At 36.8% G+C, this 23,424-nt stretch overlaps 3 protein-coding genes across 4 annotated transcripts; 2 read left to right on the top strand and 1 right to left on the bottom strand.

The window, feature by feature from the left end:
* Positions 1 to 3,857: 3,857 nt before the first annotated feature.
* On the bottom strand, positions 3,858 to 8,299 carry LOC128014957 (tetratricopeptide repeat protein 16). Its single transcript, XM_052598741.1, has 10 exons — positions 8,149 to 8,299; positions 7,840 to 7,907; positions 7,672 to 7,762; positions 7,431 to 7,574; positions 6,982 to 7,082; positions 5,992 to 6,121; positions 5,691 to 5,905; positions 4,518 to 4,795; positions 4,180 to 4,321; positions 3,858 to 4,059 (listed from the first exon to the last, which is right to left on the bottom strand). Exons 1-10 carry the CDS (start codon positions 8,173 to 8,175, stop codon positions 3,858 to 3,860), a joined length of 1,398 nt encoding a protein of 465 aa, XP_052454701.1. The 5' UTR covers positions 8,176 to 8,299.
* Positions 8,300 to 8,581: 282 nt separating this feature from the next.
* slc2a8 (solute carrier family 2 member 8) lies at positions 8,582 to 15,384 on the top strand. The gene is made up of 10 exons (XM_052592036.1): positions 8,582 to 8,907; positions 9,050 to 9,212; positions 9,483 to 9,689; positions 10,758 to 10,857; positions 11,391 to 11,602; positions 12,522 to 12,671; positions 12,751 to 12,859; positions 12,962 to 13,135; positions 14,222 to 14,367; positions 14,454 to 15,384. The coding sequence occupies exons 1-10, from the start codon at positions 8,822 to 8,824 to the stop codon at positions 14,589 to 14,591; spliced, it is 1,485 nt and encodes a 494-aa protein (XP_052447996.1). The 5' UTR covers positions 8,582 to 8,821; the 3' UTR covers positions 14,592 to 15,384.
* A 751-nt stretch (positions 15,385 to 16,135) lies between these two features.
* On the top strand, positions 16,136 to 20,503 carry lcn15 (lipocalin 15). 2 transcript variants are annotated; one of them, XM_052592037.1, is made up of 7 exons: positions 16,136 to 16,352; positions 17,202 to 17,341; positions 17,494 to 17,570; positions 18,397 to 18,507; positions 18,588 to 18,689; positions 19,359 to 19,383; positions 20,110 to 20,503. In XM_052592037.1, the coding sequence occupies exons 1-7, from the start codon at positions 16,251 to 16,253 to the stop codon at positions 20,231 to 20,233; spliced, it is 681 nt and encodes a 226-aa protein (XP_052447997.1). In that variant the 5' UTR covers positions 16,136 to 16,250; the 3' UTR covers positions 20,234 to 20,503. The 2 variants fall into 2 exon arrangements, with proteins under 2 accessions (XP_052447997.1, XP_052447998.1); XM_052592038.1 differs by having other exon boundaries at positions 16,139 to 16,352; positions 19,959 to 20,503.
* Positions 20,504 to 23,424: the final 2,921 nt, after the last annotated feature.

Here is a 23,424-nt window from a genome sequence, read left to right on the forward strand (position 1 = left end):
CAAATGATGACAAATAAACAAAGCAGCATGTAACAATTCTATGTAGACTTGAATTTAGAACGCTTTGGACTGTGGCTCCTAATGTTCTTCAGGAAAAGGCTAAGAAAGAAACATCTTAATTAGATATGCTTGGTAAGAGCTGAAAATGAATAATTATCTCAACCAACTGCAACCTAGATTAGGTTTGACATGGAGTACTAGCATACTGCTTAATGCACTAGTGATGTAATGCTAAATTTATCCAAATCTGTTCCAATGAAGAAACAAACTCATCTACATCTTGGTTGGCCAGAGGGTGAGTACATTTTAAGCAAATTTCCATTTCTGTGTGAACTATTAGGATAAGTTATTGTGGGTAACATCACTTCTGGTTCTTTTGTCACATTGGAAATGTAAGGTCAAGCCAAGTGTATCGCATTGTGGGACACAAAATGCCAGACTGTGTGTTCTGGTTGTACACCAAACTGAAATGCAGGCTGGAATACACTGCACAACTTTTGCACATCATTTATTTATGTATTTATTTTAAACAGTGCTATTTCTGCCATGCTTCACAATATAGTGGAGTCAATGCTAGTCAGAGCCTACATACTGGTTGTTCAGCTAATGAAACGTCTTTCCTAAAAAGCTGTCAGTAGACAAAATCTCCATTTAAAAGTTTTTAAAGTTGGGAGTTGATGAAAATTATATGGTCACACTGCGTGCCATTGGAAAGACTGCAAGTCTATGTCCTCATTTCTGCCTCATTTTCATCCGTTTTAAAATCTAAAAGACATCTAAAATGATTAAGGTCTAATGTGATGATAATAATTCAATTGTCTACAAAGAAAAGCTGTAAGTCAAGTGAAGATTGTAAGTTACCACACAGCTGAGCAAATGCCCTCTTCACAGTCTACATAACTGAAGACTGCATTAAACGGTCGGTTACAGAAATTAAAGTCTTTATTTCATGTGTTGTGTTTTTGCACAAGGACAATAAATGTGAGGAAATGACGTCTGATTGTTCCATTGTTACAATGCCAAAAAAATCTCAGGCTGTCTCCTCTAGGGGCTGAAAACATGTGTTTGACTATTAGCAAGGGAGTGTAAACGTCTGTGATAAAAGCCTGGGATCAGCTGCCAGTGGTGTTTTTAAACTATTCTCTCTCTAGCTTTCTTTTCTCGCTTACTTTCTCAGCTGTTTCCCCGGCTCCAGAGGACGTCTGAGCAGCAACAGCTGCTATCGACAAAACAACTCCCACTCCACTATAGCAAGGAATTGACTCAATCAAATACAATGCCAAATCTCTAACCTTCAAGGACATTTCATATATAATTCATATATTCTTGTCATTCCAAAACTGTAGGAACCCACACACACAAAAAAAGTTGTTCACAAAAATGACTAAATTAAAGGGGGGGGTGAAATGCTCGTTTTCACTCAATATCCTGTTAATCTTGAGTACCTATAGAGCATCCTTCATAACTCCAAAAAGTCTTTAGTTTTATTATATTCATAAGAGAAAGATAGTCTGTACCGATTTTTCCCGGAAAAACACGACTGACTGGAGGCGTGACGTGTGGGCGGAGCTAAAGAATCACGAGCGCCAGTAGGCTTTTGCGTTGAGAGCATGTGGAAGCTGTGACATTACCCAGAGCCGTTGGAAAAACATATTTAACGGCTCTGACATTACCTTGAGGAAAAAACCATCATCCAAAATAAACCATGGCTAACAGTCAGATTCAGCCGTTTATTTATATCCAGAATCAGATCCCGAGGCTGAAACTGAACGAGAGCAGCAGCAGCAACGACTCGCTCCGAGCGGGGCTCGAACCGGGGTCTCCGATGGGAGGCGGACGCACTAACAAGGATGCAGAGATATTTGAAGCAGTTTTACTCACCGCCTGCGGTTCCAGCACACGATCATGACCCTTTTTCGTTGGGATTGCATCATCCTTAAGAAATAAACTATGTGCAAATCCGTCGTCAAACTGGGCCTTGTTTGTAAAACAAGCATCTTCGAAATGCAGGGAACAAAAAAAAACACTTGCACAACTCCGTTGATGCTCTGTAAAAATAAACTCCATCCACTGGTCCCTTAATGCTGTTTTTTTGGTAATCTGTCCAGGGTTGTCTTGCCCTGGCAACCAAAAACACACTTCTTTTGTGACTTTTCGCGACGCTCTCGCTCTGATCAGTGAATCGCTCTGATCAGTGAAATGTTTGTGCTGAGCCTCGCTATACGGGAGTGCGCGCTCTTCCGGAAGAAGTTCCCTTATATTAGGACCCATATAAGGAAATTCCGCTCCATCTAACGCCACACAGAGCCATACTCGGAAAAAACTTTCCGAAACTTGTGACAAACCGGAAGGAATATTTTTGGAACAGAAATACTCCTTCAAACGTACAACTTAATTTTTTCAACTTTGTACATGTTTAGCATGGGAATCCAACTCTTTAACAGTGTAAAAAAACTCAGTATGCATGAAATAGCATTTCACCCCCCCCCCCCCCCTTTAAGACATAATTCTCATGTTTTAGTGAAATGTCCCTTTAAGAATAAAACCCAAAGTATTAAGGGGAGTCAAAGATTACCCAAGTCACCATGATAACTGAGACTGATTAATTCCAATGAGCCTTTAACAATTGAGCCCAAAGCCCCCAAATTTCCTCCAAACATATGGGCGTTCCTGAGCGCCAGGCTCTTCATGTGCGGGGGGGACAGGGGCCAGACGGGGCCCATCATAGCGCAGGGGCGGCCTCTGCTGCAGGGCTCTTTTCACAGCTTGATTTAACTGACACCATAAACAGAAGAGATTAATGTCACAAGTTAAAAGATTTAGTCTTTCCAAGAAAACACACACATTTAACTGATAATGATATCATCAAAAATGAAAGAAATATAACTAGAGCAAATAATTTGTTATTTATTCGACAAGTTTTGCAGTGGAGTGTACTTGTTTTTCTTTTTTTTATGTTTCCAATCAATATAAAATGTATGGTTTTGAATGTGCACTAATATAAACAATAAAAGTTCATTTAAAATTATTTTTGCCCATCTTTAAACCAAATTTGAACTTCAGTGGTGAGCCATTTCAAACTGTGCTAAGAATTTTTTTTTTTTCCTTAAGGTTTCTGTAGCACTTAATTAGCAGATTCAATTTTTTTTTTCAGGGTGAGTTAATAGTTTTTCTACAAGAAGAAAAACTGTGCTCTCTAAAAACTGGGCTCTCCATCACTGTATTGGACAGGATTTACAACACCAGTAACAAGCAATTTTATGTGTAGATCTGCCACATGTCTACCTGTTGTTTTCTCTTGACTAGCTCGCACTGCACCTCTCCTGAAGTGATGCATGGCTTCATCAACTGCTCTGAGCCATCTTCAGCCTGTAACTTCTGTGACTGACCCTCCTCCTTGACAAGGGCCATCCTGCCAGTGCTAGCAGAAGAAATGGTGCTCTTAAAACTAAAAGTTGGATCCTAGCAAACCGTCATTCACACAATCTAGCATAAAATGTTCTGAGGATAAGAGAACTCTGATATCACTACAATCAAACTAAACCACATGCTCGCAAACCTTGACACCTTGGAGACTGCTAGTTTGAAAGCCTGAATCTTTGCCATCAGCTGGGTTTTGACTGACTGTGCAGTGGCACAGGACATAATATCAGTCAAGGAGCATCCTGGGAGCAGACTCAACAGCAAAGGCACCACCTAAAATGAGATTTAGGAATAATAAACTACATTTAAAGATCGCCTTTTTCCATGTAAAACAGTTAAATAAGGTTTTATACACTTGCTCTTCTTCAAGTCATTTTTTATAACATAATATTTTTCTCACATTGTATAAAAGTACCATATTTGATTAGGAACACTTATCGTAGTTTGGGAATGTGAAAAGAGAGACTTGCCTGATCATTGGTTGGCTCTAAGATAAGGACTCTGATGGCATCCATCTTGGCCTCTTCCATTTTGGCCACCTTGCTGTAAGCTTTGGTTCGATTCTCATAATACTGACCTACTCCAGGGTTGTACCTTATTGCAGCAGAAAACTTGTCTGCTGCTTCCTGGTATTTCCTGGAACAAACACAATTCTTAAATAATATCAAAAGGCACAAGATAAAAAAAAATGTGTTTTTTTATGTACAATTTGTACATAATATTTATATCATATTTAACCTCATAGTTTAAACCTACTTGTCTTTATAGCAATGCAGACCCAGTGTATTGTGAATAATAGCTAGTCGTAGCCAGATAGCCGTGTTGTCAGGGTCCATCTCCTCTGCTTGCTCATAGTCAGCCAGTGCAAAAGTCCACTCACACTGCTTAAAAAAACAATCTGTGGGGAAAAGACACAGATTGTCTCAGTATGATACGAAATCTGCCCTATTACTTTGAGTGATATGAAACAACCAAGCCATTCAAGAATTTCTAATTCAATGAACTCCTCTCTGATTATTTTTCTGCGAAATAGCACCATCTTAACGCCACTCTCAGCCCAACACCCATTAAGCTCTTTCTTTCTCAGTCCACACCTCCTCTGTTGATGAACAGTTCACTTGCGTTTCTGTCTTTCTCTATGGCCTTGTTCAGCAGCATGATGCCTTCGCCGTACAGACCCCGGGAGAAGCACTGAATGGCAAAATCATTGTATGTGCGCACCAGCTGGGTCTGAGCATCTTCCTCTAAATCTAAAGAGCGGTCCCGCATGTCTCCATGAGGAGGATCTTCTCCAGCTCCACCGAACTCAACAGAAAGGACCAAGTCCTCGATAGCAGCAGTAAAGTCTTTCAGGCGCCGATACAGAATCCCCCTATGAGCAGGCAGAAAATATGTGCATTTTAAAGGGACAGTTCACCCAAAAATAACACCCAGTAATCCTTTACTCACCCTCAAAATGTTCAAAACCTGTATGAATTGTATAACTATCCCTTTAATACCATTTGAGTCTGTTTTCTAGTTCATCTTTTTATTTTATTGATTGATTTATTAATTGATTTTTATTAACTTTCGTATTACAGCATTTACAACACATTGCTGGAAAGTTCAGTTCATCAAATATTGTTTGTCTAAGTTTCATCCAAAAAGTATATTTTAATTTATTTTTCTTGTGTCCCTTTTATCCATTTATTAATTATTATCAATGTTATTGGTAATAATACACTTTCTGTTATTGCTTGTAATGCACTTCGTGCTAGTTTTATACAAATAATGTTAATATCATGAAATAATATTAAGAATAATTACAAATGTGAACCAGGCTGGTTTATGCTGATTTAGTGCTGGTCTGGAAGGTAAACCGGCATACACTGCCTGGAAATTATTTTTTTTGGACATGGTACCATAATAATATCATGTTTTGTGGACATGTATCATGTTAGTGCTATGACATCATGCAGGCAAACTTTGAAGAAGTTTATATAACTTAAATAGCTATAAATACACAGTAAAAAATCTGATTTGTGTCAATCATTTTTCATATCTCATGGAATATAGTAATAATACTAACCCTGGAAAATAGTCATAATAAATAATCAATGTGTCTACATTTTTGATTGGTAATAGAGCAAAAATAAAATAATTCTAACAGAACATTTAGTGAGTTTCATGTGTGTGTATCAAAGCACTAATTTAAATGGAATAATATCACAGTAACAGATGGCCAATTCTTTAGCAGGCAGTAAATACGCAGCTCTTCGGAGCCTCACCTAAAGAGGTAGTACTGTGCTTTATTGGGGTTATACTCCAGAGCAGTGTTTATTTTCCCCAGTGCATCTGAAAGCTCTCCCTTCAAAGCCTTATTAACAGCTGCCTGATGGGAATCCTTCGCTACATCCTTCATCCTCTTCAACAGTGCCTGTGCCTCTGGACAGCATGGTTTCAATCTGAGTGCTGACCTCAAGTCATGATAGCATAAAGTCATCTGAGGAGACACGCAGCCCTCTTACCTGTTTATTACAGTTACTTGAAGGGAAACATTTTTCTGAAGGCTGTGAATGTGAGTCGGACCTGACTGAGCTGGTGGTGAAGGCGAGCTCTCAGAGTGAAGAGGTCTGCTGACTGGCCGTCCATCTTCAGCCAATTATTGACCAACTGAAGACAGTCAGAGTAACGGCCCAGAGCGGTCAGACAAGCCAAACTATGAATACATATACAAAAATGCAAAAAAAAAAGAATTATGATCTCTAGCTACTGTATAGACACTTTTGAACACTTACATCACACTGAACTGAACTGCATTGCATTAGATCCAAAATATCAAACTAAGTTTCGTCAGCATAAATAAAAACAAAAACAAAAAACTAAATGACTTATTTTCTAGCCAATTACTTTAAACCCATTTAGACTGTTGAGTGAAATGTTTACCCTTTGTAGACCTTTTTGCTGTTTTAATGCAATCTTTTTGCAAGCCTTTTTCAGCTTTTCAAATGACATGCTAAATAAAATTAAACTTTATTGAGTTGGGCATTAATAACAAGTTGGTTATTGATGTAAGATCAATTATTTGGTGCCCAAAAACCTTCTTTTTTTAATTTTGTAAAATGTGTCTATTGTTTTAAAATTTTGTTTTAAAAAAAACGAATGAAATTCTTAATTTGTTTTTCATGAGAAGTGTGTTTGAGTGATATATAGCGATATTTTAAGCTATATTTCTTAAAAATAAATGCTACTTTGATATTTTGTTGAGAATACAAAAACATTCACATATTTTAAAACGACTTGATTGTCTAAATACATTTTGAGTTAGCTTTTATTAAATAATAACTTAAGAATTATATCAAGAATATATTGCATTTTGTTCAAATCTGCACACACACTCACACAATGGAATAATAAAAAAAAGGAATAGCACTAAATAATGGGCGCAATTGTAGATGACGTTTGTTAGGTAAAGAGAGAGCATGTAGCGCCACCTGGTGCTATTTCATGCTAACCTGACACATTTAGACTTAAAATCTCTTTGAAGGCACTTAATTATCTGCTACAGTCTGCACTGACCTTCTCATGTGATACGGCCGGAAGGAGGGTTTAAGTTCTGCAGCTTTTGTGAAAGACTCCAGAGCCTCAAGAAACTTCCCTAAATCAAAACAACACTGGCCCTATAACGACAGTTAAAACATACTCGGCTAAGTGGTCATTGAAGATGAATGACAGCAGAGGATTATTGTGGTGTCTGATTTAAATGAATTCACATTTTATTGCTAGGAAAACTGTGCATTTCAACTATGCATATAAATATTAATAAAACAGGCATTAGGTAAAGATCAAAAGAAAAAAAGTACAACAATAATCTTTATTCTAATGACCTGTTGACTGCATACTTAATGATTTATAAATGTATGGATGGATACATTTCAAAACACAAACAGCAAAGGTGATCCATAGCCTGTAGTATTTAAAGCCCATAATCTGATTTCTGTCATCTGTGAATAAATGCATTGTTGTACCTGCAGGTAGCAGACGAAGGCAAGTCGTTGAGGGTAGGCCTCAGTTTGGGGTTCCAGACCGCAGGCGTGTTTGTAATCTAGTGCCGCAGACTGGAAGTCACACAGCTGAAGATATGCTTCTGCTCGCTGCACATAAAACTCAGTCTGTAGGTGAGGGAGAATCTTAAATCTGATTAATATTTCAGGCCAAATACTTATAGACTATATATATATACAATCCATATAACTGCCTGGCCTCTACCTGGTGTGACTGGAGTAGTATGGCCTTTGAGAAACAGGACACAGCCTTGTCAAAGTGAGACTGGGACATGGCATCAACACCTGCTTCATAACTAGACACATGCATATACAGTAAATATGTTTCTCAGTTTGACTCTACAATATTGTTTATAAACAACTGTTCACTTACTGTTTCTCAGCCTTTTCTTTTATTATGCGCTCCCCATACATATCCGGTTTCTTTTTCAGTGCTGAGGTCTGAAAAACGCAGATTTTTTATGGAAAAAACCCCCACAAATATTTTAATAGAATATAACGTTAGTTGAAATATTTCCTGGTTCTTGATTGAATCAGACATGATTCAGAAATTATTCTCCTTCTGAGATTACATTGACATTTTCAATTCACGCATGAGAATGTATAAAACTATTTCACAACTAAATTATCTCACACACAGAGAGAGCAAATAAATGTTGCACACAGATTTAAGAACACAAACCTCGGCACAGTCAGCAGGTGGATTCATGTTGACAACAGATGTGTAAGTCAAAGTTTATAAAATCACTTAAAGAAAACAAAAATCTTCTAGAGTCCTCACGTTTGTTCCCTACAACCGAGACAAGTCGAACAAGAGTGCAGACCCTGACACTAAAATCACTTTTGAAAACATTTAGTAACCATGGGAACAGCTGGGCGGCAAAAGAGAAACGGACGCATGAAGAATTATTTTGTTTTTATTTTTTTGAACAACATCTTCAAAATGCTATTTAGAGCAAAGTGACAAATGTGTAAAATTATTAAAAACAATTACTATGCCAGATAAACTGTTTTAAAAAAAGTTATACATATTTTATGTGCATTTGTGTAAACAAGTCAAAGGAAACAGTAAATGACTTTTATTTTGAAACCAAGAGCGGACGTCTGTGGTCAGCAAGTAACGTTATGTATTTATTAATATCAGCTGACAGCACAGGTTTCTTTTACTGTCTATGGGTTTAGCGAAATAAAGCGGGTTTTTTCTCGGGATGCGGAAAGACAAAGCCTTTGATACATCCCTGGCTAAACTTGTGTGTGCGTTGTCAGTTGTATTCATGACATAAAACACAGTTTGTCAGTGGCGATTATCTACGGACTGCTTGATGATTTGATTATCGTTTGCGAGCGGAGACACGATGGATGATTTCGAGGAGACCAGACCACTGCTGGTCAACAGTGAGCTGACAGACGAGGACAGATCGGAGCAGGACTCATATCTAGAGTAAGTCCGACTTTATGGGTACTTTTTTCTGTTTCAGTAGTTTAACATACAGGGTACCCTCGCTCATGCAAACAAAACCTGCTCAGCAAGAATGGTAACCGTGTCCATAACTAATTTGTCCATAACTACTTTTGCTCGACAGTAAAGTTAAGAATGGGAAACTGTACATGGCCACATTCGCAGCAGTCCTGGGACCCCTGAGTTTTGGGTTTGTCCTGGGTTACAGCTCTCCTGCCATACCTGAGCTCCGCAGAATCCAGGACCCAAGACTGCAGCTCAGCACAGATGAAGCTTCCTGGTTTGGGGTACATGCTCCTGTCCTTTTTTTTTTTTTTTAAGTATTATTTATTTTTATTTTAAATTCCCCAGAACTTACAATGTCATTATAGTGTCCGAGTTTTTTTTTAGGATGTTTAAATATCAAAATCCAAATTTAGTTGTCAGTGTGTGTGTGTGTGTGTGTGTATATATATATATATATATATATATATATATATATATATATATATATATATATATATAAATGCTGATGTCCGAGTTCAAATGTTACAAAAATATATTTTTCTGTCTTGTAGTCCGTGGTGACCATAGGTGCAGCTTTTGGGGGTCTCATTGGAGGATGGGTTGTGGAGAGGATCGGACGAAAATTGAGCCTTATGTTCTGTGCAGTACCATTCATCTGTGGGTTCACCGTCATTATCGCTGCTCAGAACCACTGGATGTTGTATGTGGGCAGAGTGCTCACTGGTCTGGCCAGTGGAGTGACTTCTCTTGTGGTGCCTGTAAGTATTACCAGTGTATTACCAGTGTATTGCTGGAGGTAAAAATCCTAATCATTTTCTCTATAGGGGAATGTCAAATCTCAAACTATTTTAATATTTGTTTATATATAGGTATAAAACTTAAACTTAAAATATATTGTTTCTATAATCAATGTGTTTAAAAGAATAGTTTTATATTTCTTCATCTTTTAATTTCACTGTCATTCACAGTACTTCATGAGACTGTAGTTCTTTGTCCTGTTAAAGTCTTGTACCTATTTGTTCAATTTTTTTTAGTTTTTGTCTCAAATCAAATTTTGCATTTGTGATTCACTTCATAGCTGGTTGGTTTCGTTCATTTTATGGCTTATAATTCTTAAATAAAGTCGATGAGCACTTTGCACATTATTATTACTGCTGTTGTATTAAAAGGTTAGTTCACCCAAAAATGAAAATTATGTTATTAATAACTCACCCTCATGTCGTTCCAAACCCGTGAGACCTCTGTTCATCTTCGAAACACATTTTAAGAAAGCTTTTTTTCCCTCCATTGAAAATGTATGTACGGTATACTGTCCATGTCCAGAAATGAAATAAAAACATCATCAAAGTAGTCCATGTGACATCAGAGGGTCAGCACGAATTTGTTGAAGCATTGAAAATACATTTTGGTCCAAAAATAACAAAAAATACGACTTTACTTAGCATTGTCTTTTCTTTCGGGTTTTGTTGTGAGCACGTTCACAACACTGCAGTGACGACGCTGACGTGTTATCTTTGTTATTGGGCGCACCAGAAAACACGTCAGCAGCGTCATGAATGCATCGGACATACAGTTTCAATGGAGGGACTGAGAGCTCTCAGACTAAATTTAAAATATCTTAAACTATGTTCTGAAGATGAACAGAGGTCTTACGGGTTTGGAACGACATGAGGGTGAGTCATTAATTATATAATTTTCATTTTTGGGTGAACTAACCCTTTGACATGATTAAATTATGTGAACCATGTTTTTAAGTAAATTTGGGAAATTTAAGTTAGTAGAACATTATCCATTTGACTTGTTTCTTGTTTTCTCCTTTTCTACAGCTTTACATCTCTGAAACAGCTCATGAGCGTGTTAGGGGAACTATGGGATCGTGCGTGCAACTAATGGTTGTGACAGGCATTATGGGAGCCTATGTAACAGGTATTTAGGCCCCCATTTTAAACTTGTGATTGAACTATGACATACGAGTTATGATGCTTGACTGCCTTTGAGAGTAATAGAGCTATTCTGCTCTCAGTTAGCTGTATTTGATGATGTTTAATCAGAGGACACATTTCAACCAATATAATGTCTCTTTTCCAATGCATCACTGCAATCAGTACTTTATTTGTTCTTTGAAATCTGCTCAAATGTATGTGAATGCCATCCTATTTTGTGTTGATGAGGATCCTTGTGAAAGACTCTTGTCAGTATTGCATTAATGGATAAGTAAAGTTAGCTCAGGAATGTCCCTCTTAAACACACACAGATCCTGCATTGTACGTGTCTGAATCTGAGCTGTGTATGAAAACCTGACCTATTCTGTGTGTTCAGTAGTTGTATATACCTTAAAAGTACCTCCATTAATGTAGTAGGAGTTAAACAATAACATGAGGGTGAGTAAATGATGACAGAATTGTCATTTTGGGGTGAGCTATCGCTTTAAATAACTTAAGTAAAGTTTATTTTTCAAGGTTTGTTCCTGGACTGGCAATGGTTAGCAATCACATCCTCTATCCCTCCCACACTAATGCTGGTGTGTATGTGCTTCATGCCGGAGACGCCACGATTCCTGCTCTGCCAAGGGAAGAGGAGAGAGGCAGAAGAGGCCCTGAGCTTCCTCAGGGGTCCTGATGCCCCGGCAGAGTGGGAGTGTGCTAGAATAGAAGAGGCCTACAAAAATGAAGTTAGCCAACACACATTTCTCATTTCACATCTCAGAGTTCAAAAATCTCAAATTTAATATTATATGCTGAGCTTATGTTTAAGGATAAAGCCGACGTGAATTGTCTATTGCACCCTGTTTTCCTTTTCTAATATGACATATTTTTGAGTGAACTGGGTATTCAGTGATGAAACAGTTCACCCAAAAATGAAAATTCTGTCATTATTTACTTGGCCTCACGTCGTTCCAAACCCATACGACTTTTATTCGTTTTTGAAACACTAGTGAATATAGTTTTAATGATGATTTATTTTCCTGCGCTGAAAGTCTATTCCACCAAAACGTGCATGCGGTTTAATCCAAGAGACATGATCACTTTATATGACACACTCATTTAATTTATGCTTTTATTTATATATAAACATTGAACAATGCACATACATAGAGCTCATCAAATATGGAATCATCAAACCTTATCTGTTCTTGTGAAAGATCTAATGTTTGTATGTGAAAAAAATCCATTAATAATGTTAAATGATCATGTCTCTTCAGAAGACTTGGCTTAAACTGCTCAATTCATTTGGATTTATTTATTATTTTTATTTTCAGTTTTGTTGTTGTGTGGACTTTCTGTGGAAATCTCTGATGTTTAAAAAAAAAAAAAAATCATAATTTGTGTTTCGAATAGGAGCAAAAGTCTTGGAAAACCATGAGGGTGAGTGATGACAGAATTGAGATTTTTGGGTCAACTATCCTGTAAATTTTATTCATCAGGAACTGAAAGAATGATTAAACGTGGGTGTTACCAACCAGAATTAATGTTTAATTTTGTTGACTTTAAGTTTACCTCACTTTACTGGGGCTTTTTTCAATTTAATAAATATTGTTATGTGTACAACTTTTATACAAGTCACTAAAGTTGACGTTTAATTGATTACAGGAGCAAAGCTTCAGTCTGGCCGATTTGAAGGACCCTGGTGTCTTAAAGCCTTTGGGCATAGGCATTATGATGATGCTCCTCCAGCAAATGACCGGCATTAATGCCATTATGTTTTATGCAGAGACGATTTTCGAGCAGGCCCATTTTAAAGTGAGTTTTTTTTTTTTTTAAAGTTTATTCATCAAGAGCTTATTGTGCATATTGTGATGTTCATTATTTTCCACCAAAGAGCAGCGATGTGGCCACTGTTATTGTCGCAGCCACACAGGTGGTCTTCACTGCAATTGCTGCTGTTATCATGGACAGGGCTGGGCGGAAAGTTCTCCTCATCTTGTCTGGTAGAAACATCATTAATTAATATATTTGCACAACTGTATAATTTTTTTTTGTTATTAAAAAGACTAAAAATAGATTGTCCTTAATTTTGTGTCTCCCACAAGGTGTCACCATGTGTGTTAGTGAAGCAGTGTTTGGAGTATATTTCAAGTTGACTGTGAAGCATAATAACTCTACACTGATAAGTTTACTAACAGACGCCCAGGGTTCTCTGGAAGAGCAGCCTCCTACTGACCTGGCCTGGCTGGCTGTGGGAAGCATGGGCCTTTTCATTGCAGGTTAGAAGAAATGTATTTTACTAAACTTACCAAGTATTTAGCAGCTACACTAAAATTTGCTGCTCTATGTGGTCAAGTCACATTTATTCATATACACTTTATACAATACAGATTGTTAAAAAGCAGCTTCACAGTAAAATTAGGGTTCTTGTAAAATTCATCAATTATGAAAGTGACGTGACATTCAGCCAAGTATGGTGACCCATACTCAGAATTTGTGCTCTGCATTTAACCCATCCAAAGTGCACACACACAGAGGAGTGAACACACACACACACTGTGAACACACACCCGGAGCAGTGGGCAGCCATTTATGCTGCGGGGGTTCAGTGCCTTGTTCAAGGGCACCTAAATCGTGGTATTGAGGGTGGATAGAGCACAGTACACGCACTCCCCCCACCCACAATTCCTGCCGGCCCGAGACTCGAACTCACAACCCTTCAATTGGGAGTCTGACTCTCTAACCATTAGGCCACGACTTTCCCAAGTTCTAAGCATGAAACAAGTTCTAAGCAGTTCTACAGAAGATAAAAGTGTCATTAGCCAGCTGAATTCACTTGAAATAAAAATAACTATAAAGATAAAGTATAATTTATGGCCATCCAAATTACAATTATTTTACAGATGCAGAGTGACTTAGAAAGAAAACAAAATATACAGTGGTCTAGATTTCTTTATGCAATATCAAGCTGCACTTGAGATTTTGTCCAGTTCATATTTTTGGTGAAAGGTCTAGTTATGAACCTCTTGATGGTGCAGGCTGATTGGCCGCATCATTTGCTGTATGGCACAAGCTGATTGGTCTGAAACCCTCCACCTCCCCCAGCTCCACCTGTCTAGATGTGCTACCAGATTTACCAGATTGCATTGCTCACAACAGCTTGTCTTTGCAATTATTGGCAGTAGCAAATCAATACCTGCTCTGCAGCAATAGCAGCAGAATGTTCAGCGAATATATTGCACCAAGACCAAATATATTAACATTGTCATATCAATCAAAAATCAATCAAATCCGAGATTTGTTATAATCTTTAATATGTGAATGGACTGCAGTTAATCTGGATATCATAAATATGTGTAAATCAGGTTTTGCTCTTGGTTGGGGTCCTACTCCTTGGCTGGTGATGTCAGAGATCTTTCCCACACGAGTAAGGGGATTGGGCAGTGCTCTGTGTGTGCTTACCAACTGGACCTGTGCCTTCATTGTCACCAAGACCTTCCAGAACCTCGTGGTGAGCTGACGGTCATGTATTTTCCACAGAAACATTCTAGGTTTAACAAACAGGTCTGATAAAGGATATGTGTTGTTTCTTTTTAGGATGCCATAACCAGTGCAGGGACATTCTGGATGTTCTCAGGACTGTGTGCTCTCAATGTCATCTTCACTGCTATTTTTGTCCCTGAGACCAAAGGCAGAACTCTGGAGGAGATTCAAGCTCGTTTTAAGGGGACTTGACAGCACTAGACAAGTTTTCTGCTTGGTGCCAACACCAAAATTTAGAAAAAAACAAACTAGTTGCAATGAGATGTTAGAAGCCTGTCATTATGTTTTCAAATAATGTAAACATTTACATATTAAATATGTGTGTTTGATACTTTTTTAATGTGATTTGTCATTGAATCAGCAAAAATAGCGGCTGATGTGATATATTTTCAAGCAGTCTTCAAGAATCTTTTAATACTGTTATAGTTGATACTAAAAATGAGAGATGACGTGAAAAATCATTTTAACTTGTTTGCAGGTCATATAAAGGATGTTTTTGAAAAAGGTCTAAATATACAACTATTCATTTGCCACATGGAGAGTTTATATAAGCTTTATTAGTTAGCAATTTCCTCTGCATCAACACATCACCTTGGGTTACATTTTAATTAGAAGCTCAGTCAATCTCAAAAAGAATATTATAGGAAATGTTGAATTTAAAGTGATTCTTGTCTTTATATTCTGATGGTACTGTATGCTGTTATAAATGTATACTAATTAATGAACAGCATTAGTGACCGCATAATTTTTTTTCTGACCTCATTTACCATTAACTTGCTCACTTTTTTGTGTTTAACGAAGAAGTTGAACCAAATACGGTATTAATCCAAATTTATTTAACATACTCTATTGTTGGCTTCATTCAGAAAGTGCGCAAAATTAAACTGAAGTCTCAAAGGTGAAGTCGTATGTTGTTTTGAACTGTGGAACTGAGTCCGTAAAGTTTAATGCATTGTTCTGACAATAAATAATGTGCCAAATACAAGTTTTGTCAATTTTGTATTATTATTAAAATATGATTTTTGCTGATGAATACAGATAAAATGAACTATCCTAACATTGTTATTATTTGTCAAGTGACTATTATTTTTCCTAATAAATTTATTTTTATTAAAATTGGTGCCATGTTACTAGATAGCCAGACTTCATTACGTGTACTGTTATGTTTTTCAGTAATGAGCCATCATAGTTGATGTGGTCTCATTACTAGAAGCTTCCAGCTATTGCTTAAAGCCTGAGAAATTGGCCGATCGGAGACTTATTATGAGGTCTCTTCAGAAGTATCCAGTCATTATACCATCTCTGTTTAATTTAAATTTTCAGGCATAAGTGTACGAACACTGGAGTAATGGTGATTTTTTGTAGAGACTGGTGTCGTAACAATTTGTGTTGGGCCAGTGAAGTCAAAGTCCAGGGTCATTTTACACTCACAGTTTGTAGAGGAACACCTGGTAACAGAGCTGTTCAAAGATTGTTTTAAAAAAGCATAATGTGGAAAGTGTCACATGTGCATTGTCTAACTGGCTGTTTTTATCTGTAATTACACGTTGGTGGAGTGTCTGACAAATGTGCTTTATAATCATCTTGAATCTCTATGTATTATATAAATCTTAAGTAATTTCATGGCAATTCTCTAACATGGAAAATTTGTGCTGTTTTAAAAGTCTGTACTGCTGGTTAACCATCGGTACACATGGATTGTGTGTTAGGGGCCGGGCTCCTACCCTCCTCAAACATTCCCTCGTTCTAGGCAAATATAATCCCAACAGTTTCCCACCGCTTCTCTGATGTGTCATTAGTTTTGCGTTCCTCACTTTTGCATACAGCTTAAGAGGTGTTTTAACTTTCAGCATGACTCTGGCATTAGCACTTTTGCTTTGTATGTTTTTGGGGACACACGGTTTCAACACGCAGCATGTTATTGAACCTCAGCCCAACTTTGATCCGGAGAAAGTGAGTATGAGTTTTCAGTTGTTTCGGGTTGTGCTTTTATAGATTTTAGGAGTAAGTAGTTTAAGCATCGAATGCATGTTTTTCATTTAATAGCAGAGGCATTTCAAGTGAAGCTGTTTGTTTATATAGCATTTGTTCAAAAGTTCAAATTCAAAAGCAAACATTGAAGAGGCGGATATCAGTGTCACATATCACAATAGTTTACTTAAAGAACGGATCATGGTTCATCAGTTTTTATTTCTGTACAAGACTGAAAATCAATGTTTTTGGTGTATATTGAACAGATCTTAAAATTATTCATAATTCATGCTTTAATTGGTAATGAGTTAGCGGTTTACACAAAGAACAAAGCTTCTCTTTGTGCCACATCACATTTTGTTAAAAAAATCTGCCATCTAGTAATAGACGATAACTGAAAATTATAAATTCAGTAAGACTTCACAATAAGGTTTCATTTGTTAACATTACGTAATGCATTAACTAACATTGCCTAACAATGAATAGTACATTTGTTACAGCATTTATTAAATAATTGTTCATTTTTAATGATAGCTCTGGTACATTCAGTAATATTACCAGACACAGTGTTTGATTTCATTGATGTATTAGTAAATATGGAAATTAATATTAATAATAAATGATTTAGAATACTTTGTCATTGTTAACTAACTTATATTAACAAATGATAGCTTATTGTGAAATGACCAAAAAAAAAAATGTCAGACTCTGTATTTTTCTCTCTCTATCAATAACAGTAATTATCTAGGCTATATAACCAACACCTGGTACTACAGAACCCTTGGGGCCTTCAGTAAACTGCAAACCATGTTTACTTACATTTACTGTCAGTTTTCAGGTGAATGGTACCGGCTTGGACTTGCAGATGAGTCACCGTTTTTTGCAATGGTCAAAAACCAGCTGAAGGTTTCTAAAGGCCTTCTTGAACAAGATGCCAAGGGAAATATGAATCTGACCATGTGGACCATGAGGTGCATGCACAATTTTGGATAGGATTTTGATCCATATTTATATTATCACACCATCTCAAATAACAAAGGCAAAACATATTGTGATGGGAAAACACATTTAATCAAAACATTTAAACTCTGTGCTAACAATCTGTATATCCTTGAACTAACAGACCATATGGATGCTCCGTCAATGTTTATTCATATGAGATGACAGATGTTCCTGGAGAATTCACTTACTTCAGCAAAAGTAAGCTCTCACTTCCTCTCTCAAACATCTTTCTAATCACGGGATGTCATTATTCACACTCGTGACTGTGAAATGTGAGATCTGACATCAGCAGCTTTTCAAATACATTGAAGTCCATTGCACTTTTTCATCAGACCTGCAAGAAGAATGAGAGATTACTTCTCAAGTATTCTATACAGAATATTGAGTAGAATATATTGCAAAATAGAACAGAATAAAATGAAACCACTTAGAGTGAAAAAAAGTGTTAACCTGTGATTGTTACTATTTTATAATAAATCGTTTTTTAGGCATAAATGAATGTGTTTGGATTAAAGGAATATTTCACCCAAAAATGACAATTCTGTCATCATTTACTCACCCTCATGTCATTGCAAACCTGTAAAAGAAGATATTTTGAAGATTGCTGTTAATCAAACGGTGGTAGCCATTGACTTCCATAGTATTTTTTTTTTCCTACTATGGAAGTCAATGGCAACCACCAACTGTTTGATTAACAAAGATCTTCAAAATATCTTCTATGTTCAACATAAGAAAGCAACTCATACAGGTCTGGAACGACATGAGGGTGAATAAATGATGACAGAGTTTTCATTTTTCAGTGAACTAACCTGTTAAATTCAGAGATATTAAATAATATTTTGTTATAACAATTTTTAAGTTATCATTTTCATGTGTAGGTTTTAGCCTCTTTATACTTTATAAAATGTATTTAGTTCAATTTTACCATAAGCACATTTTACGGCAGGTATGCAAACATACACAGATCAAATCTATCCATTAACTTTAAAATAAAATGAGACGTCTGGCTTTTTGTCATTTTAAGGGCACAAGATAACAAAAGACATCACAATAGTGGAGACCAATTACACTGATTATAGTTTGGTCCTTAAATACAAGAGCATGGACAAAGAATACACTCAAGTAGCTCTTTACGGTAAGTCTACACCGATAAATTGCATCACGTGTCTATGACATTAATGAAGCATACTAATTTGTCAGTAACATTGCTCCTAGGACGGTCATCCATACTAAGGCCCGATCTAATACAGATATTCAGATCTTTTGCTTTAACTCTGGGCTTTTCTGAGGAGGCCATTGTCACTGCAACAGATGTTGGTAAGTTTGCATATTATATAACGAACATAAACTGTTTATGTGATACTGCCACACTGCAAAAGAGCAGGAATAAACTGCACTGTGTCTGAGGATAATGTTTAATGTTTATGTGACCTTAAATATGTCCTCTAAAGTTTGCTGAATAAACAACACACCATGCATACACAGAACAAGCACATCCCTCTTAAAGGAATAGTTCACCCAAAAATTAAAGCTTGCTGAAAATGTGCTCACGCTCAGACCATCCAGATTAGTTAGTTTTTTCATCAGAACAGTTATGGAGAGATGCATTACTTGCCGAGTGGCGTCAGAATGCAGAACACGTAGCTTTACACTTCACAATATGCTAATTGACGGACTGGAGAGGTGTGGATTACATGTGGTTTATTGTCATGTTTTAATCATCTGTTTGTACCTTCATTCTGACGGCACCCATTCACTGCAGAGGATCCATTGGTGAGCAAGTAAAGTAATGCTAGATTTCATAAAATATGTTCAAATGAAGAAACAACCACACCTTTATCTTGAGGTTGAGTACATTTTAATTTCTGAGTGAACCATTCCTTTAACAGGGATCATTCGTAGTTGTTGTTTTACATGTTTACATTATACAGTTATACATAAATGTACAGATTTTTCATGCATTTGTTATTTTTGTATGTTTTTTAGATCCCTGCCCTATCCTAGAACCAAGGTATGGATTTACCACTTCATCGTACATATGAGAGGCTGGGGTTAGTTGTCTGTATGGCAATAATTTAACCTTTCCACCATTATTACCTAAGAAATAACATACAAATAATTTATGGTTAGGCATTGTAGAGGGGTAAGTAACCTGTGTACAGTGACAGGGGATTGACAGGAAATCCTATGATTACATCCTTTAACCAGTAGGTGGCGCCCGTCTATGAGTGACTCAGTGAATCAAACGATCCTTAAAAAATTCAACTTGTTCGGAGACAAAATGGTTGATCCAGCTGTGGATTTGTTAGAAAGTTTGAACTATTCTCGTTGGCCAAGCATAAATGGATGGTATTCAGTAGTATTGTGTCTAAAATGTAAGTTACTCAATATAAGCTTCTTGTCACTGTAAGAGTAATATGACACTCACAATCACAGCGTTTTTTAAACCAACATGCAAAACTCTGTACAGAAAAACACTATTAGATAGCCCTTGTGACATCTAGTCCCAGTCTCTCAGTTACTGAAATACATAAGTATAGACCTAAGTATAGACTAAAGTATACACCACTGTTCACTCACCTGCAGGAATACAGCAGAATTCAGAGAGGAGAAATCTGCACAATCTCCTAATCAATCAGTCTTTGGCACTGAGAATCTTTCCAAAATGTGATTGGACAGGATGTTTTTAATCGGTAACTCACTTTATAACTAACTGTATACTTTCACCATCTTTCAGCCAGCTGTGGATTCACACCTTGGGTTACATAAATACTGTTTTGTTAAACATTTGGGGAAGAGTGTTTGATTTAGCGCAAACAATCATTGGAGAAATGCAACACTATAACGCATCGTCTGTGTAACGCTGTTTGTGCTACGCTCGTAAAGCCAGCAAGTGGAGCTGTTGTAGAAGGCCACAATCAGCCAGCATCACTGTTGACTTCTGCTTGTCTAGTGGTCCACACATTAACACAGACTACAGTGCTACTAATAATGAACCACGTGTATTCCTGTGGTTGCTTGCCTAATGTCTACAGAACAATTGTGTCAAATCTTTGTGTTCATGATCATTTGTGATTACAACCACTGTATTTTCAAAATGAGTAATAAAATGTTTTGTGCAATTAAACAAAGCATTCAAATATGATTTTAAATGTAATGTATTCTATGTGATGATGAATCTGAATTCAGCAGTCATTACTGCACTCTTTAGTGTCACGTGATCCTTCAGAAATCGTTCTGATATGCTGATTTCCTGCTCAAGTATAATTTCTTATTATTATCAATGCTGAAAACACTGCTGCTTAATATTTTTGTGGAATTTTTTTTTTCAGGGTTAAATGATGTGTGAATAAAATGTCAAAATAGGGGTAAAATAATGTTCCATCATCACTCAGTGAAAACAGCTATATTTTTGTAACAATGAAACAACATACTTATTCTGACCTATACTTATTAAAATATATAAAACTATAAGTACGCAACCTAAATTTTATTATATTTTAAATTATTTCAAACTTCTTGCTGTCAAATGGGTAAACACGAGTGGTTTGACTGATAGTGACAAAGTGCATAGTGCATCATTTAACAGAATCATGCAATGTTTTTTTTCTTTTTTATTAGAAATTAAATAAATATGACTGTATTAATCTTTTGTTGTTTTGATGCTTGAAAACCCCATTTAGTCTTTGTGCCATACGCCACCAAACTGGATAAAAATGCCACTACAAATTAAACTAAATCTATTACGTCTGTGGAGAATCAAATAAAAAATTAAATGGAAAGTTTTGATGGCATTAAATGTTGATCTGCTGCTCATGTTGCATCGTTGTTTCTCTTCGGCGTTTCACTTTTAGAGTGTTGCGCATCTTAACCAATCACACACGATTCTACTGAGATTATGAATGCAATGGCCAATCAGAGGCGTTCAGATGAGTCTGAATCCTGAACTCTCGCGAATTCTCTCATCATAAGCGAGTGAGTATAATGTAAGCAATTCATTTTACAGTGTAGACAGACTGATGATAGTTTTTTTTTGTGTGTGTGTGTGAGAGAGAGAGTGAGCTTAATTGCAGGCTAGATAATGTTCTTTCATAATGCCATGCAATTTGCTTGCTTTCTTTATACAGTTAATGCGCTCTTCGAATAACCGTGGAAATGAAAGCGTTATAATAAGTTGCCTAACTCAAAGTGTTTTTATTAAATTGTGATACTTCTTTTTATGACACTTAAAACTGGTTCTTGCCTAAAAGACAATGTGCAGCTAATAGAATAGACCACACATATCTGTTTATTTATTCTGTTCTGGTACTAATAAGTTTTGCTTCATTTCTAATTTATCTATTCCATTATTCATAATAACAATGGCTTTGTTGGTTAACATTGTGTCATATTGTAAAATTAGGCCAATTAATCAGTCATTCAATTAGTCAATGAAATAGTAAATCAATCAATCAACCAATTAACTGGTTCCTGAAAAGCATTCCTCTGCTATCATCACTTGTCAGCCACAAATGAATGGTGGCTTAGTTTGGTTTTGTTCTGTCACCATATACCCAACTTTGCTTCATCCTCCCCTTTCCATGTCCCTCCCCCACTGTTCACTTTCACCCAATTACCCCCTCGCTCCCCTTCAGACTGCTCCTCCACCCCATTTACGGAGTGCCATTATGCTGCGGTGGGTGAAGGGAAGAGGGGGATAACAATGAAGATAAAGAAAGCATGTGGCTAGAGGCTTGTGAATGGCTCCATTCAGCAAAGCCAGCCAAACAGAAAAGCAGCTCTGCTCTCCCAAACCCAGAAGTTTCATTTAGTACAACTGGGTCTTTATCTTCCATAATTACTCACTAGCATATTATACATACATACATGCATATGCAAGCAGAGCTGTTTCTGTAGCACACACAAACAGAAAACTGTACAGTCTATCAGTAAATAGTTAATGTCTTAGGGTGACAGACGTTAATTTAACGTCATTGTAACACAGTCAGTTAACATCTGACACCATTAATATGGACCGAAACACAAATTACTCCTTTACTGTAAACTTTTCATAACTTCCACAACACTTAAAGAGATATTTTACCCAATTGTGTTTCTGTCCATACAGTGAAAGTCAGTTGTTTGGGCCACATCGATTTTCATTGTATGGAGAACAAAAAAATATATTCCTGCAGATACACCCTAAATGACCCAAAATCTGTCTCCAAAAAAAAAAAAAAAAAATATGGCTGTCAATTGACAAGAAGGGTTATATTTTTGTTTAAACAATTTTTTTAAGGGTGCATAACCACGAAATGGTTGAAATGCATTTGTGCCAAAGCATCATCTTTGACATTCAATATGTGATTTAACGCACATACTTTTTTCACCAAATCACTTATAAGGAGTGTATATTTGACTTACGCTGCAAAACACTCTTTGGTTTAAAGTTACTTAAATGAAACATTTTTTGTCTGGGGTGCTGTTCATGAAATCTATCGCTTCACTCATGGCCTCTCCGCCTGTTACCTCACAGATGTGTAACCCCATCTGAGTGTGTCTGCACTTATTAATCAAAACGAAACACTCAGATGCACACACACACACACACACACACACACACTGTGGGACTGAGCTGTGTGTTAGTATTTGGAGAAAGGAGGCCCCATATGGGCACTCCTGCATCTCTTTCTGTGTTGGCAGCCAGGCAGATGTCATGGTCTAACAGGTCACCGTGCACAGACATAAGACGAATAGCTGTGCAGTACAGACTGCATGGGGCCCCTCAGCCGTCTGCCAGCAGAGTCCCCCAGTTCACCCCACTCCCCATCACACACACACATACACACATTATGCACATGCATATTACATGCTTGTTTTGTTATAATTTACCACTCCATAGTTCCTGTATTTGTTCCTATATTAGTGCATTATTATAAGGTGATCTTGTTTTTGCTCTTGTTTCATTTTGTATTGTTTGTGAGTGCATGTCTTATAAAATGGCAAATAAGGTCCAAATTATTAAGATATACTAGTGCATCTTAAAAAAAAATTGAATATCATGGAAAAGTTC

Source organism: Carassius gibelio, chromosome A5 (assembly GCF_023724105.1).
Source record: "Carassius gibelio isolate Cgi1373 ecotype wild population from Czech Republic chromosome A5, carGib1.2-hapl.c, whole genome shotgun sequence".
NCBI lineage: Eukaryota > Metazoa > Chordata > Actinopteri > Cypriniformes > Cyprinidae > Carassius > Carassius gibelio.